At 45.1% G+C, this 16,652-nt stretch overlaps 1 protein-coding gene across 1 annotated transcript in view; it reads right to left on the bottom strand.

The window, feature by feature from the left end:
- PPA2 (inorganic pyrophosphatase 2) overlaps window positions 1-16,219 on the bottom strand; it is a 59,802-nt gene extending 43,583 nt beyond the window's left edge. The window contains exon 1 of the mRNA XM_040418244.1: window positions 15,976-16,219. Within this exon, the coding sequence (XP_040274178.1) occupies window positions 15,976-16,135 (160 nt within the window). The 5' untranslated portion in view covers window positions 16,136-16,219. The remainder of the gene's footprint in view (window positions 1-15,975) is intronic.
- Between the last annotated feature and the right edge of the window lie 433 nt (window positions 16,220-16,652).

Here is a 16,652-nt window from a genome sequence, read left to right on the forward strand (position 1 = left end):
AAGGGTTGTGTCATCTGGAACTTTAATAGCACATCACTAGGATATGCCAAAGTCAAACAGTTTTCTCCGAGAAGGGACCCACACCTATCTCCAAGACAGGTGCCCTGGAGTCAAGGAAGGCAACAGAGTGCTCCTCATTGAGTTCCAAAAAAGCTGTGCAAGCGAGCTTGGCTACTTTTGGCATACCCATAGAAATGAACGGCGAGCGCAGCCACCACTCCATTCACTTCTATGGGACTGTTAGAAATAGTAAGCAAACTCCCACAGAAATTAATGGGGGTGGTCAAGCATGCACGACTGCTCTCATCAGGGGTCCTGTCCTGGAGATGGGACCTGCACATACTTGACATTGGTGGCATATCCCAGTGCAGTGATGGCGAACCTTTTAGAATTGGAAAAAGAAATAGAAAGTTTTTACCACTTACAAGGCGCCACCTGAATCAGAGAATTTACTGATAATAAATATAAGATCTGGATAAAATCAGATTTACTCACTTCACCCAGGAGGAGAGATTAGGGATAAGCACAAAACACCCTCATCAACTACCTCCTGCGCGTGGTTCGCTTGGAAGATTTTTCTGGAAAAACAGCAGTCCAAATTCTGGAAATCTTGTAGTTCCAAATAGCTTTATTCAACATAAGGTTATTGGTGAAGAAAAGAGACCAACGCCTTTCGGGGATTTTCATCTAGGAATCCCCTTCTTCAAGAGCCATAATATACATTAGTGACACAGGCATATTTATACATTAAAAAAGCGGCAAAAAGCATCTACATGACATCACTTCCGGTCGCCAGGTGCGCTCCAACGTGGAACGCACCGGAAACGGAAGCCGGATCCCTGGATTGTTACATCCGGTCGCTGGGTGCGTTCCACCGTGGAACGCACCGGGAGGAGACTGAATCCCCTAAGTGTGATGTAAATCGTTAGGCGGGCTTATCCCAATATCGGGGCATCCCTATCTATAATATAAACCTCAAATTAGCTGGTCTCGGGTCAAAGAAAAGAAACGGAGTAACTCCAGGAGGCCTGATGCGTTCCAAGCTGGAACGCACCGGAAGTGACGTCTATTCAGTATATGAAAAAATAGGTTAAATATTTGAATGATTAAATACCAATAGTTGACAGATATAGATCCAGATACAATATGAATACAGACATGACTATCCGAAAATACATCTTATATATTAAAACAGGGCTTGACAAATTTCCTTGGAATCTAGGAGCCAGCTAAAAAAGTTAGGAGCCAGGCGGAGCCGCGTCATAAAGCCCCCAGTAGGTGCCCCCATAGTGCTCCCCCCCCCACTTTTCCATAGAGCCCCCCCAATAATGCTGTATACCATGTTACACATACCGCCGCTCCGTCCCCGGACCCTATTGACTATAATGGGGACGGGGGTGGAGCTCCGGCGCAGCATGGCAGTTCGCGGTGAGAGGCCGCTGGACTAAAAAGTTGGACATGCAGTACTTTTACCATGCACTGCCGTGCTGCGCCAGAGCTCTGCCCCCATTATAGTCAATGGGGACAGAGCTGCGGTCCGGCGAAACAGCGGAAGGACGGATCTGACAGGGTGAACAGCCTGCCGGATCCATCCTGCCGCAAGTGTGAAAGTACCCTTAGTTCTATAGCTACTGAATGAGACAGAAGAAGGGATGCCTTCAACATATAGATCTCCTTGAGAAGCCAATTTGATCCTAAAGGGTTAATTCACACTGTAATCTAAACTGTGTCCTGTCACTGTCTTATCACTGCTGCAAAAGCATCAGCACAGCCTCAGTGTAACCTGTTCTTTTAACTCAAAGAATCGAATGAGTCACTAACTAAGTCGGATCTTTAGATTCTTTTAATCTGAGACTCATTCGATTCTTTCTTACTTAGGGCTCTTTCACACCTGCGTTGTTGTCTTCCGGCATAGAGTTCCGTCGTCGGGGCTCTATGCCGGAAGAATCCTGATCAGGATTATCCTAATGCATTCTGAATGGAGAGAAATCCGTTCAGGATGCATCAGGATGTCTTCAGTTCCGGAACGGAACGTTTTTTGGCCGGAGAAAATACCGCAGCATGCTGCGCTTTTTGCTCCGGCCAAAAATCCGGAACACTTGCCGCAAGGCCGGATCCGGAATTAATGCCCATTGAAAGGCATTGATCCGGATCCGGCCTTAAGCTAAACATCGTTTCGGCGCATTGCCGCATCCGACATTTAGCTTTTTCAGAGTGGTTACCATGGCTGCCGGGACGCTAAAGTCCTGGCAGCCATGGTAAAGTGTAGTGGGGAGCGGGGAGCAGTGTACTTACCGTCCGTGCGGCTCCCCGGGCGCTCCAGGGTGACGTCAGGGCGCCCCAAGCGCATGGATCATGTGATCACATGGATCACGTCATTCATGCGCATGGGGCGCTCTGACGTCATTCTGGAGCGCCCGGGGAGCCGCACGGACTGTAAGTATACCGCTCCCCACTACTACTATGGCACCCAGGACGCTATTAAAGTCCTGGGTGCCATAGTAACACTGAAAGCATTTGGAAGACGGTTCCGTCTTCAAATGCTTTCAGTACACTTGCGTTTTTCCGGATCCGGAGTGTAATTCCGGCAAGTGGAGTACACGCCGGATCCGGACAACGCAAGTGTGAAAGAGGCCTTAGACTCCCTGTACTTGTGTCAGTGACTCAGAGCTGCTAGTTCTTGCCTTGCCTCAGCTCTGATTGGTTGGTGGGCGGGGAGGGGCTGGCAGAAGCAGCTTCCACTCTAGGATCAGATTACACTCCTCCCGAGCCCCTCCCCTCCCTGCTGCCAGCGTCTCTGCTATTGTGTGCTGTGACGGAGCTGCTTCACACGGTGCTGCCTCCGGACAGAACGGCAGCTCCGCACCCATCGCCCGGGCACCTTTGAAAACGGGCTGACAAATACCCAAGCGCCAGGACTACATTCCTGGTCGCCATGGCGACCTGGCGCCTGGGATTTGTCGAGCCCTGTATTAAGAGATGATGCAAATATATGTATGAGGGCCGAATACATAGGTCTCGCGAGATCACGGCCCAAGTCAGATCTCAAGTTGTGTGGAAAGCACTAAGGTGTCGCGGGATAGAGACATGATGGTGTCACATCCGGTGTCGTGGAACGCACCTTTGGAACGCAAAATCCCATGGAGACGAGACAGTCATACCTCTAGTATGATGAAACGTGCATTTAAAGCGCAAGTGCCCTCGGGCGATGTATATAAAATTATAAAATTCTTTTGATTTACGCTCAAATTAATGAAATAAAAAATGGGCTCAGAGACAACTAGGAACAGATACATAGATACATTTAAATAAGAATAAATAAATATATAAGTAAGTTAATATCAGTATCAAATAAATAGATGCTTAGCTCTCTGATATTTGCTAGCTGCACTGGAGATAGTAAAGGGATACTCTGCACAAAAAAAGCGAGAGTATATATAGCTGGATAGATATATGTATAAGAATTGGATCAATAGATATATAGATAAATAGTGTATATATAAAGTATATATTAAAAAACTCCATAGAATATGATCGATAGATATGGTTTTGGGGGGACCGTTATAGTAAAAGAGTATATGTATACATAAGAGACAGGCTTTTGTGGCACTTGATTGATAACGATGACTAAGGCCCCTTTCACACGGGCGAGTTTTCCGCGCGGGTGCAATGCGGGAGGTGAACGCATTGCACCCGCACTGAATCCGAACCCATTCATTTCTATGGGGCTGTTCACATGAGCGGTGATTTTCACGCATCACTTATGCGTTGCGTGAAAATCGCAGTATGCTCTATATTCTGCGTTTTTCACGCAACGCAGGCCCCATAGAAGTGAATGGGGTTGCGTGAAAATCGCAAGCATCCGCAAGCAAGTGCGGTGCGATTTTCACGCACGGTTGCTAGGAGACGATCGGGATGGAGACCCGATCATTATTATTTTCCCTTATAACATGGTTATAAGGGAAAATAATAGCATTCTGAATACAGAATGCAAAGTAAAATAGCACTGGAGGGGTTAAAAAAATAAATAAAAATCATTTAACTCACCTTAATCCACTTGCTCGCGTAGCCCAGCATCTCCTTGTGTCTCCTTTGATGAAGGACCTGTGATGACGTCACTCCGGTCATCACATGGTACGTCACATGATCTTTTACCATGGTGAATCACCATGGTAAAAGATCATGTGACGTACCTTGTGATGACCGGAGTGACGTCATCACAGGTCCTTCATCAAAGGAGACACAAGGAGATGCCGGGCTACGCGAGCAAGTGGATTAAGGGGAGTTAAAGAGGACCTTTCACCGATTCTTACCCTATGAACTAACTATACAGATAGGTAGAGCGGCACCCGGGGATCTCACTGCACTTACTATTATCCCCGGGCGCCGCTCCGTTCTCCTGCTATGTCCTCCGGTATCTCCGTTCCCTAAGTTATGGTAGGCGGAGTCTGCCCTAGCGCTGGCCAATCGCACTGCAGAGCTCACAGCCTGGGAGAAAATAACCTCCCAGGCTGTGAGCTCTGCGCTGCGATTGGCCAGCGCTAGGGCAGACTCCGCCTACCATAACTTAGGGACTGGTATCTCCGCCTACTATAACTTAGTGAGCGGAGATACCGGAGGGCATAGCGGCAGAACGGAGCGGCGCCCGGGGATAATAGTAAGTGCAGTGAGATCCCCGGGTGCCGCTCTACCTATCTGTATAGTTAGTTCATAGGGTAAGAATCGGTGAAAGGTCCTCTTTAAATGATTTTTTTTTTTTTTTTAACCCCTCCAGTGCTATTTTACTTTGCATTCTGTATTCAGAATGCTATTATTTTCCCTTATAACCATGTTATAAGGGAAAATAATACAATCCACAGAACACCGATCCCAAGCCCGAACTTCTGTGAAGAAGTTCGGGTTTGGGTACCAAACGCGCACGATTTTTCTCACGCGAGTGCAAAACGCATTACAATGTTTTGCACTCGTGCGGAAAAATTGCGGGTGTTCCCGCAACGCACCCGCACATTTTTCCGCAACGCCCGTGTGAAGGAGGCCTTAATGTGAAAGATGTAGAAAGTAGAAAACAGTGCATCGAATAGTAGTAGACCTAACCAATATGGGTCTATTGTATTCTATAAATAGAATAACCAATTAGTAGTTGGAATATTCTAGGTCAGGGGTGTCAAACTCAAATTCATCGGGGGCCGCATCAACAGTTTGGTCACCCTCAAAGGGCCGGTTGTATCTGTAGGACTATGTGTCCACTCTTTATTATCATAAATTATTGTCACTGCATTCAATTATTACTGGTTTTTTTGTATAATGTAAGTAATAAACTAGCTCTGAAAGCAGAAACAAACATAGTCAGAATAATGGCAAGTAGATATTCAAATGTACATTATTGTACAATTTATTGAAAAATGATTTTTGGTAACAGACAGTAATTTTTTTTTTTTTTTTTAAACATCTGTGGATGACGGACACTGTTATGGGGGGATCTGTGGATGATGGACACTGTTATGGGGGGGATCTGTGGATGACAGGCACTTATGGGGGATCTGTGGATGACAGGCACTTATGGGGGGGATCTGTGGATGACAGGCACTTATGGGGGGGATCTGTGGATGACAGGCACTTATGGGGGGGATCTGTGGATGACAGGCACTTATGGGGGGGATCTGTGGATGACAGGCACTTATGGGGGGGATCTGTGGATGACAGGCACTTATGGGGGGGATCTGTGGATGACAGGCACTTATGGGGGGGATCTGTGGATGACAGGCACTTATGGGGGGGATCTGTGGATGACAGGCACTTATGGGGGGATCTGTGGATGACAGGCACTTATGGGGGGGGATCTGTGGATGACAGGCACTTATGGGGGGGATCTGTGGATGACAGACACTGTTACAGGGGGGGGGGGAGATCTGTGGATGACAGACACTGTTACAGGGGGGGGGGGATCTGTGGCTGGCACTGTTACAGGGGGGGGGGGGGGATCTGTGGATGGCAGTGTTATATATGTGCCATCCACAGACCCCCCCCCCCATAACAGTGCCATCCCCAGACCCCCCACCCCTCAACAGTGCCATCCACAGATTCCGTGTAAACCCCCCTCCCCCAGTATACAAATATAAAATGTATTATTGAATTAAAAGTTATTAAACATGCCCCCCTCACTCCTAATTGTACCGTATATCCTAATTGCTTGTGTATAATGCCGGCAGGCAGGACGGGCGGCCGGCGCGTCACTCACTGACGTCACTTGCCTGCGCCGCCTGCTTCATTCATAAAGGAGGCGGTGCAGGCACGTGACATCAGGGAGTTACGTTGCCGCCCGCCCGGCCTGCATTCTACACAAGCAATTAGGATATACGGTACAATTATTTCCTGTGTAGAACGGCCGGCGCCGCTAGAGGGCAGACGAGAATAAAAAGGTGAAGGCTGGCGGCGGCTGCGCGTGCCACATGACGAGGCCTTGTGTTTGACACCTGTGTTCTAGGGTCTCATTCAGCCCATATGGAGATAGGGTATTCAAGCAGTAAATCCAGTGCATCTCCTTTCTGCAGAGGAGCTGATAGGATTGTGCGACATGTTCTATAGGGAATTAGTTTCAAAAGTGATGAATCGCTATTATGTTTATCTAAAAAGTGTCTGGAGACGCTATGTGTGATGACGCCTTGTTTTATATTCGAACGGTGTTCCGACATTCTATCTCTAACGGCCTGAGTAGTTCGGCCTACATATTTCAGGTTGCAGGGGCATATTAATAGGTAGATGACATTCCTAGTTGCGCAAGTCATTCCCTGCCTGAGTTTCCAAATGTCTTCCGCTGTTACTGAGATTTCTGTGGTGTCTAGAGGGATCATGCAACAACATTTGCACTTGCTAACTCCGCAGCGATAGGCCCCCGGATTGGAGTTTAGCTTTCACTAATAAGTGTCTGATCCCTATTGTGTTGGGGCAATTTAGGGCAAGAAGGAGCCTAAATTGTTTTTAAGTGACTGTGCTCGTCTGAAGGTAATGGATGTCTGTCTTGGAAGTATAGTTTTAAGAATAGGATCCTTTAAGAGAATACCCCAATGTTTATTCAGGATGCGACGAATATCTACATGTTTAGTGTTATATCTGGTAATGAGGTTAGAATAGTAGGTGTTTTTACTATCCTTTTTTGTTTGGGGGGGGGCTTTAAGGCAGACTTTTGATCTATCATTGAGATTCTTTTTTCTGATGCTCTTATAAGGCTATTAGGGTAGCCCTTTTCCTTAAAGCGATCTTTAGAATACCCAGTTGTTTGTTGAACGGTTAGGTTGTCCGAGCAATTTCTTCTATACACTTCATCTGGCTATAGGGAATATTTCTTTTCTATTTTGAATGGTGACAACTTGTATATTCCTAGTAGCTATTGGCATCCATCTTTTTTAAAAAGGTGCTGGTATGTATTTTTTTGTTGATTATTTGTATATGTAGGTCAAGATAAAATGCTTCAAGAGGATCTGATTCAGAACTAAATTGAAGGCCCCAATCATTCTGATTGAGGGTCTCAATAAAAGTCAAAAGTTTTTCAGTGCCGCCTTCCCAAATCAAAATAATGTCGTCTATATATCTTCGATAGAAGATAATGTTGGGGTGAGAAAGAAGGTTAAAATGATCTTCAAAGCAGCCTACAAAAAGATTGGCGTAAGAAGGAGCGAATTTAGTGCCCATGGCTGTGCCTTTTGTTTGGATATAAAATTTATCATTAAATGAGAAATAATTGTGATTTAAAATATATTCTATGGAGCCAAGTAGAAATTCTCTCTGTGGTGGTGGTAATTCGCAGTCTTTGACAAGAACTGACCGGATGGCCTCAAGACCAAGGTCGTGTCCGATATTGCTGTATAAAGATGACACGTCTAAGGTAACCCATAAAAAAATTCTCCTTCCAGACTATATGATCTAATAAGTTGATGAGAGCCGCTGAGTCTTGTATATAGGAGGGTAGCTGTTGGACATATTTTGTTGATTTTTGTCTAAATAGGCCGATAAATTCGATGTGAGGGAATCTATCCCAGAAATGATCGGTGGTCTTGTATGGATTTCTTAAAGATGGGGGTAGGATCTTCGCCAAGAGTCCTGTAATATTCAGGATCTGATAAAATAAGGTTTGATTCCGTGAGATAATAATCCTAATCCATAATCACCACTCCACCGCCTTTATCTGCACTTTTGGATGACTATATCTTTATTGTTTTTTTATATTGTTCATGGCATTTCTTTCTGACCTAGTGAGATTATTTAGTGATTTATTGTAACCCTGATTGGTTTTGTTTTGTGATTTCTTAGATCTTTGAAATCTTCTAGGACAATATTAAAGAAACTCTCTAAATGTGGGCCTCTACTTCTAGGGGTAGAAATGTGATGTGTTCTTGAGACCTGAATGGATAGATATGGAAGTGAGATCACACGAGGATGTAATGTCGGCAAAAAGAGAGACCTTTACCTAAAAGGAGGTCTCTTCTGGTTTGAGGAGTGTTCTTTGAGACCCCAGAGACCAATACATCTCTCTAATTCATCACAATATTCAACACCTCAAAGGTTCACAGCCCACACCCATGAGCACACAGTGAGAACCCTTGAACCTTCCGTCAATAGTTCTTCTAGATCACAAATCACACCGAAGACCTCCCCACATCACTAGGAGATCCTCTTCTAGAGACATCTACTCATTCAGTATCCAGTACTCATTCGAAACTTTTTTAGCCCTTCCCACTGGCCTCACCGAGAGTGCATCTTTTTTAGGGAGGTTTTCCCCCCAGACCTCCAGCTCCCCAACAATACGACTCATCCATTGACCACCCGGACCAGTACGCAGACACTCAGTCCTTTTTTCACTCCGGTGGGACGATTGGCATCATCCCCTCCTTTTCAATCACACACCCCGAAAATCACCAATTTTTTCACCCCTTTGGGTACGTCAAGAAAAAGACAAAAAAACGACAAAGGATGCAGAGGGGGGGGGGGGGGGAACGTAGACACACCAAGCCCAAAAAAGCAAAAATAAATAAAGGAGAGCAACATTGAGAACCAGCCCCGAGTAAGTGAGGTTCCCCCCATAACATCGGAGGGATGCCGTCATGCTATCTTCAACATCTCAAAGTACACCCTCAAACCAGAAGAGACCTCCCTTTTAGGTAAAGGTCTCTTTTTGCCCTGCCAGTCACCCTGATCAATTTGAACTCTTTGTTGATCTCAATCAACTAATTAGACGTCTTACATTGAAAAGACACTTCACCATTAAACAAATAAAGACAACTCTCAACCTGCCACGGTAGCCTCTGACTCAGAAGTTCATAATAAAATCCCCATCTCCATAAATTACCCTCCTGACGATTCCACCATTACATCCTCGTGTGATCTCACTTCCATACCTATCCATTCAGGTCTCAAGAACACATCACATTTCTACCCTCTAGAAAGTAGAGGCCCACATTTAGAGAGTTTTCTTTAATATTGGTCCTAGAAGATTTCAAAGATCTAATGAAAATCACAAAACAAAACCAATCAGGGTTACAATAAATCACTAAATAATCTCACTAGGGTCAGAAAGAAAATGCCATGAACAATATAAAAAAAACAATAAAGATATAGTCATCAAAAGTGCGGATAAAAGGCGGTGGAGTGGTTGATTATGGATCAGGATTATTATCTCACGGAATCAAACGTATTTTATCAGATCCTGAATATACAGGACTCTTGGCGAAGATCCTACCCCCATCTTTAAGAAATCCTTACAAGACCTTATAGATTCAGGTTTTAATCCAACATTTTTGATAAAAAAGAAAAACTATTTTTGATCAACTGTCACCCTTCAGTAGCCAGATTTTATTTTTTACCCAAAATACACAAGAACATGACTCACCCACCCGGTCGCCCAATCATTTCTGGGATAGATTCCCTCTCATCAAATTTATCGGCCTATGTAGACAAATATCTACAAAAATATTGCCAACAGCTACCCTCCTATTTACAAGACTCAGCGGCTCTCATCCACTTATTAGATCATATAGTCTGAAGGAGAATTTTTTTATGGGTTACCTTAGACGTGTCATCTTTATACAAGCAAATCAGACACGACCTTGGTCTTGAGGCCATCCGGTCAGTCTATTGTCAAAGACTGCGAATTACCACCACCACAGAGAAAATTTCTACTTGGCTCCATAGAATATATATTAAATCACTATTATTTCTCATTTAACGATAAATTTTATATCCAAACAAAAGGCACAGCCAAGGGCACTAAATTCACTCCTTCTTACGCCAATCTTTTTGTAGGCTGCTTTGAAGATCATTTTAACCTTCTTTCTCACCCCAACATTATCTTCTAGCGAAGATATATAGACTACATTATTTGATTTGGGGAAGGGCGGCACTGAAACTTTTGACTTTTATTGAGACCCTCAATCAGAATGATTGGGGCCTTCAATTTAGTTCTGAATCAGATCCTCTGAAGCATTTATCTTGACCTACATATACAAATAATCAACAAAAAAATACATACCAGCACCTTTTTAAAAAAGTGGATGCCAATAGCTACTTGGAATATACAAGTTGTCACCATTCAAAATGGAAAAGAAATATTCCCTATAGCCAGATGAAGCGTATAAGAAGAAATTGCTCGGACAACCTAACCTTCAAACAACTGGGTATTCTAAAGGATCGCTTTAAGGAAAAAAGGGCTACCCTAATAGCCTTATAAGAGCATCAGAAAAAAGAATCTCAATGATAGATCAAAAGTCTGCCTTAAAGCCCCCCCAAACAAAAAAAGGATAGTAAAAACACCTACTATTCTAACCTCATTACCAGATATAACACTAAACATGTAGATATTCGTCGCATCCTGAATAAACATTGGGGTATTCTCTTAAAGGATCCTATTCTTAAAACTATACTTCCAAGACAGACATCCATTACCTTCAGACGAGCACAGTCACTAAAAACATTTTGGCTCCTTCTTGCCCTAAATTGCCCCAACACAATAGGGGTCAGACACTTATTAGGAAGCTAAACTCCAATCCGGGGGCCTATCTCCATATGGGCTGAATGAGACCCTAGAATATTCCAACTACTTAATTGGTTATTCTATTTATAGAATACAATAGACCCATATTGGTTAGGTCTACTACTATTCGATGCACTGTTTTCTACTTTCTACATCTTTCACATTAGGTCCTAGTTATCTATCAAGTGCCACAAAAGCCTGTCTCTTATGTATACATATACTCTTTTACTATAACGGTCCCCCAAAACCATATCTATCGATCATATTCTATGGAGTTTTTTAATATATACTTTATATATACACTATTTATCTATAGATCTATTGATCCAATTCTTATACATATCTATCCAGCTATATATACTCTCGCTTTTTTTTTGTGCAGAGTATCCCTTTACTATCTCCAGTACAGCTAGCAAATATCAGAGAGCTAAGCATCTATTTATTTGATACTGATATTAACTTACTTATATATTTATTTAATTCTTATTTAAATGTATCTATGTATCTGTTCCTAGGTTGTCTCTGAGCCCATTTTTTATTTCATTAATTTAAGCGTAAATCAAAGGAACTTTATAATTTTATATACATCGCACGAGGGCACTTGCGCTTTAAATGCACGTTTCATCATACTAGAGGTATGACTGTCTCGTCTCCATGGGATTTTGCGTTCCAAAGGTGCGTTCCACGACACCGGATGTGACACCATCATGTCTCTATCCCGCGACACCTTAGTGCTTTCCACACAACTTGAGATCTGACTTGGGCCCGTGATCTCGCAGACCTATGTATTCGGCCCTCATACATATTTTGCATCATCTCTTAATATATAAAGATGTATTTTCGGATAGTCATGTCTGTATTCATATTGTATCTGGATCTATATCTGTCCAACTATTGGTATTTAATCATTCAAATATTTAACCTATTTTTTCAATACTGAATAGACTCACTTCCGGTGCGTTCCAGCTTGGAACGCATCAGGCCTCCTGGAGTTACTCCGTTTCTTTTCTTTGACCCGAGACCAGCTAATTTGAGGTTTATATTATAGATAGGGATGCCCCGATATGGGATAAGCCCGCCTAACGATTTACATCACACTTAGGGGATTCAGTCTCCTCCCGGTGCGTTCCACGGTGGAACGCACCCAGAAGACCGGATGTTACAATCCAGGGATCCGGCTTCCGTTTCCGGTGCGTTCCACGTTGGAGCGCACCTGGCGACCGGGAAGTGATGTCATGTAGATGCTTTTTGCCGCTTTTTTTATGTATAAATATGCCTGTGTCACTAATGTATATTATGGCTCTTGAAGAAGGGGATTCCTAGACGAAAATCCCGAAAGGCGTTGGTCCTCTTTTCCTCACCAATAACCTTATGTTGAATAAAGCTATTTGGAACTACAAGATTTCCAGAATTTGGACTGCTGTTTTTCCAGAAAAATCTTCCAAGCGAACCAGGCGCAGGAGGTAGTTGATGAGGGTGTTTTGTGCTTATCCCTCATCTCTCCTCCTGGGTGAAGTGAGTAAATCTGATTTTATCCAGATCTTATATTTATTATCAGTAAATTCTCTGATTCAGGTGGCGCCTTGTAAGTGTAAAAACTTCTATTTCTTTTTCCAATTTTAACATTGTCCTATCCGCCCGGATCTCCCGGCCGGACTTCTTACCACTGGCAGCCTCTGTTTTCTCACCTTACAGTGTCTTTTCTCCCTCTCCACTATTCCATACCCTTGGCGCCGTGCTTTATTAGTCCAGTACTACCTATCACGGTAGCAGAGTGACTAACCCTCTCCTTTTTTCTTCACGTCTCGAACCTTTTAGAGACAGAGTGCCCAAACTGCAACCCAAAACCCACTTATTTTTCTCAAAGTGCCAACACGGCAACTTAACCTGAATACTGAGGTTTTGGTTTAGAAAAGAAACCCGCCTACATTTACATAGGCCGGACTGGCAATTAAAAGCAGCCGTGGCACCTAAACCTCACCAGCCCTCAGAAGCCCAGCAGAATTTGACGTTCTCCTTCCTGCACGAAGCAATGTTGCTGAAGGCCCTCGCAGCGCTATTGGAGGACAGGCGTGCAGTCAGCCCAGACGAGTCACCGTGCCTCACTTTTAAAAGGGGTTTTACCATCACATACAATTGGGGCATATCACTAGGATATGCCCCCATTGTCTGATAAGCACCCACACCTACAACAAAAACAGAGCGGAAGAAATGAATGGAGGGCGCACTGCACAACCGCCCTCCATTCATTTCATCAGGGCCGGCAAAATAGAGCGCTGGCACGGCTATTTCTGTTTGACCCATAGAAATGAATGGGAGCAGGGGCCGCGTGTGCGCACAGCACCCTCCAGCCACAGCTCTCCCCGCTCCGTTCTCCTTGTAGGTGTGGGTCCCAGAGGTGGGATCTGCACCTATCAGACAATGGGGGCATATCCTAGCGATATGCCCCCATTGTATGTGATGGGAATACCCCTTTAAAGAACAGACTGGCCGGCCTACATGCCTATAATCCATGCCATAGGTTTGCCACCAATGTCCAAGCACATTTAATGCACAGTACAACACGAAGTGTGTAGAGCAATATAACCATTGCAGTAATATCGGACTTTATTTATCTGAAATAACGGTCTCCTATTGGTTGCACACACAATTTGGTTAGTATTTTAAAGAGACTTTTTTTTGTTAAACTTAGTACCTTTACAAGCAGGGTACGCTCCACTGCTGCAAGTTTCTTTTTGCAAACGCCCCTCGGCTGCCCCTGTTCTCTTTTCGCACCATGTCTGCTAATAGATAGCATCAGTACAGGGAGGAGACTCCAGCGTTTCTCAGTGGGAGTCTCCTTCTCCTTGGCTGTGGAGCGGTCTAATCACATTGGACCACGTCCCACCAGGGAGAAAAACCAGCTCTCCTCCTCCCTGGTGTGACGCTCTGGCTGCGATTGGACAGCGTCACAGCCAGAGAGAAAGACTCCCATTGAGAAGCGCTGGCATCTCCTCCTCCTCTGTACCGATGCTATTAACTTCCTCTGTACCGATGCTATTAACTAGCATACAGGGCACAAAAAACAGAAGGGCACGTGGAGCAGTTTGGAAAAAAAAGTTAAAATAAAAATAACTATAGAGTTATAGCAGCATCAGTGAGAGTACCCCATTTGTAAAAGTACTTAGTAAGTACTTAGTCAATATGCTTTAAGAAAGGGTGCGTGTAGCCCGAAATACAGTAGTTTATTCTCTACAAGAACGTCCCCGTTTTTTGGAGATCTCAACGCTCGATAAGGCCCTTTCACACAAGCAGGTGCGATGCGTGACATGAACGCATAGCACCGGCGCCAAATCCTGACCCTTCCTTTCAATGGGTCTGTGTACATAAGCTTTTTTCACGTATAATTTCTGCGTTGCTGCGATTCTCACCCATGTTCTATATGCCGACTTTTATACACAGCCCTGGTCCCATAGAAGTGAATGGGGCTTCGGTGAAAAACGCATTGCATCCGGATGAAGTCCAGGTGCAATGTGTTTTCACTAAGGGCTCTTTCACACCTGCGTTCTTTTCTTCCGGCATAGAGTTCCGTCGTCGGGGCTCTATGCCGGAAGAATCCTGATGAGGATTATCCCAATGCATTCTGAATGGAGTGAAATCCGTTCAGGATGCATCAGGATGTCTTCAGTTCCGGTACGGAACGTTTTTTGGCCGGAGAAAATACCGCAGCATGCTGCGCTTTTTGCTCCGGCCAAAAATCCTGAAGACTTGCCGCAAGGCCGGATCCGGAATTAATGCCCATTGAAAGGCATTGATCCGGATCCGGCCTTAAGCTAAACGTCGTTTCGGCGCATTGCCGCATCCGACGTTTAGCTTTTTTCTGAATGGTTACCATGGCTGCCGGGACGCTAAAGTCCTGGCAGCCATGGTAAAGTGTAGTGGGGAGCGGGGGAGCAGCATACTTACCGTCCGTGCGGCTCCCGGGGCGCTCAGAGTGACGTCAGGGCGCCCCAAGCGCATGGATCACGTGATCACATGGACACGTCATCCATGTGCATGGGGCGCTCTGACGTCATTCTGGAGCGCCCCGGGAGCCGCACGGACTGTAAGTATACTGCTCCCAGCTCCTCCTATGGCAACCAGGAATTTAATAGCGTCCTGGGTGCCATAGTAACACTGAACGCATTTTGAAGACGGATCCGTCTTCAAATGCTTTCAGTACACTTGCGTTTTTCCGGATCCGGCGTGTAATTCCGGCAAGTGGAGTACACGCTGGATCCGGACAACGCAAGTGTGAAAGAGGCCTTACAGTTGCTAGAAGTTTTTTTTTTTACTCTTCAGTTTTTTTCCCACACACGTGAAATACGCATTAAAAGCAAATTGCACCCATGTGGAAATAACTGAAATATTGAACGCAAGGTCGCAGACAAAACTGACTGAACTTGCTTCCGAAACAGTGCAAGTGTCACTGGACGCCCCCTCACACAATCTGCATTGTTCATTTCCACTGTGAAGTTTTTGTACAAATTCAATTATTGTGTATGGGTTAAAAAAAAAATAATAATAATTAAAAACGCCCACAGCAGGTCACTTTGAGGTGCAGCCATTATTATACATGTGCAGTCTGCAGTGGGGGGCCACGAGCCTTGTCACTGCCTCACTCCACCTCCCCTCTGACAGAGCCAGCCGTGTTATAAACTCCTTTTTGCTGGCGTTTGTCCTGCGTTCAGGTTTCTTTCAATAAGTACAACAGGTGTGGCAAGGTGACCGGGGCGACCAGGCGACACTACAGCCATCCAAACAGCAGTAGTGGACTGGTACCACACTGCTACACCGCACGGTGGAAGGGCTTATTTGTAGTCTCCGCTAGGTCCATGTGGTTTGACGGGAGAGGGGAGTTCCAATGCTCCTTGACAGCAGCGCGCCAGGCTCATACATCAGAACACCCCTCTCCAGAAACTGCTCCTACTTACTGAAGTAGAGCCGGTACTCGGCAGTGTTGGGTCGCCCCCGCTCCTCGGTGCTGTAGCGCTGCATGCTGAACCAGCGGCGACACGCTACAGGTCTTCCGGGACTACAGGCGGTCGCGGCTCGGTGGAGCTTGAGCAAGCCGCAGCGCCATAGACCGCTCATGTTTTATTCCCCTCCTCTGACAGTGAGGCACGGCCCCTGCGTGTACACTAGGGCGAGCCGACACTGCCATCTACACGCCTGACAAGGGCAGGGCAAGGAGACCTCCTAGCCAGAACATGGCCGCTGGGAAAATAAAGCGTCGCATAGAAAATGGCTGACCAGGCTGTGACAGCTATAATGAGCCGTGCCGCCGCTCATTGGCGTCCTTGTCAGTGCGCACGTGCCGGGAATGTCATTGTCACTGGTTCCCGTGCACACAGCGGTGGAGCCTGCACAGCCGCTGTCCGCACCTGACGGAGGCTGCAGTGATTCTGCTTCAGGAAAAAAGGCGCCAAATTGAGTAGTGGATTCGGCTGTCAGTATATTGCAGGCTATTTATTAAAAGTGCCACAGCAGTTAATGAATGAGGCGACATTTATTATAATAATAGTCAATGGTGTCGCAAAAAAAATCCAGGCATGTTGAATTTTTGAGCAACTGTCCCCAGTATGGTGCAGTCACCGTTAAAAAATAAATA

This window comes from Bufo bufo, chromosome 2 (assembly GCF_905171765.1).
Source record: "Bufo bufo chromosome 2, aBufBuf1.1, whole genome shotgun sequence".
Taxonomy (NCBI): Eukaryota; Metazoa; Chordata; class Amphibia; order Anura; family Bufonidae; genus Bufo; species Bufo bufo.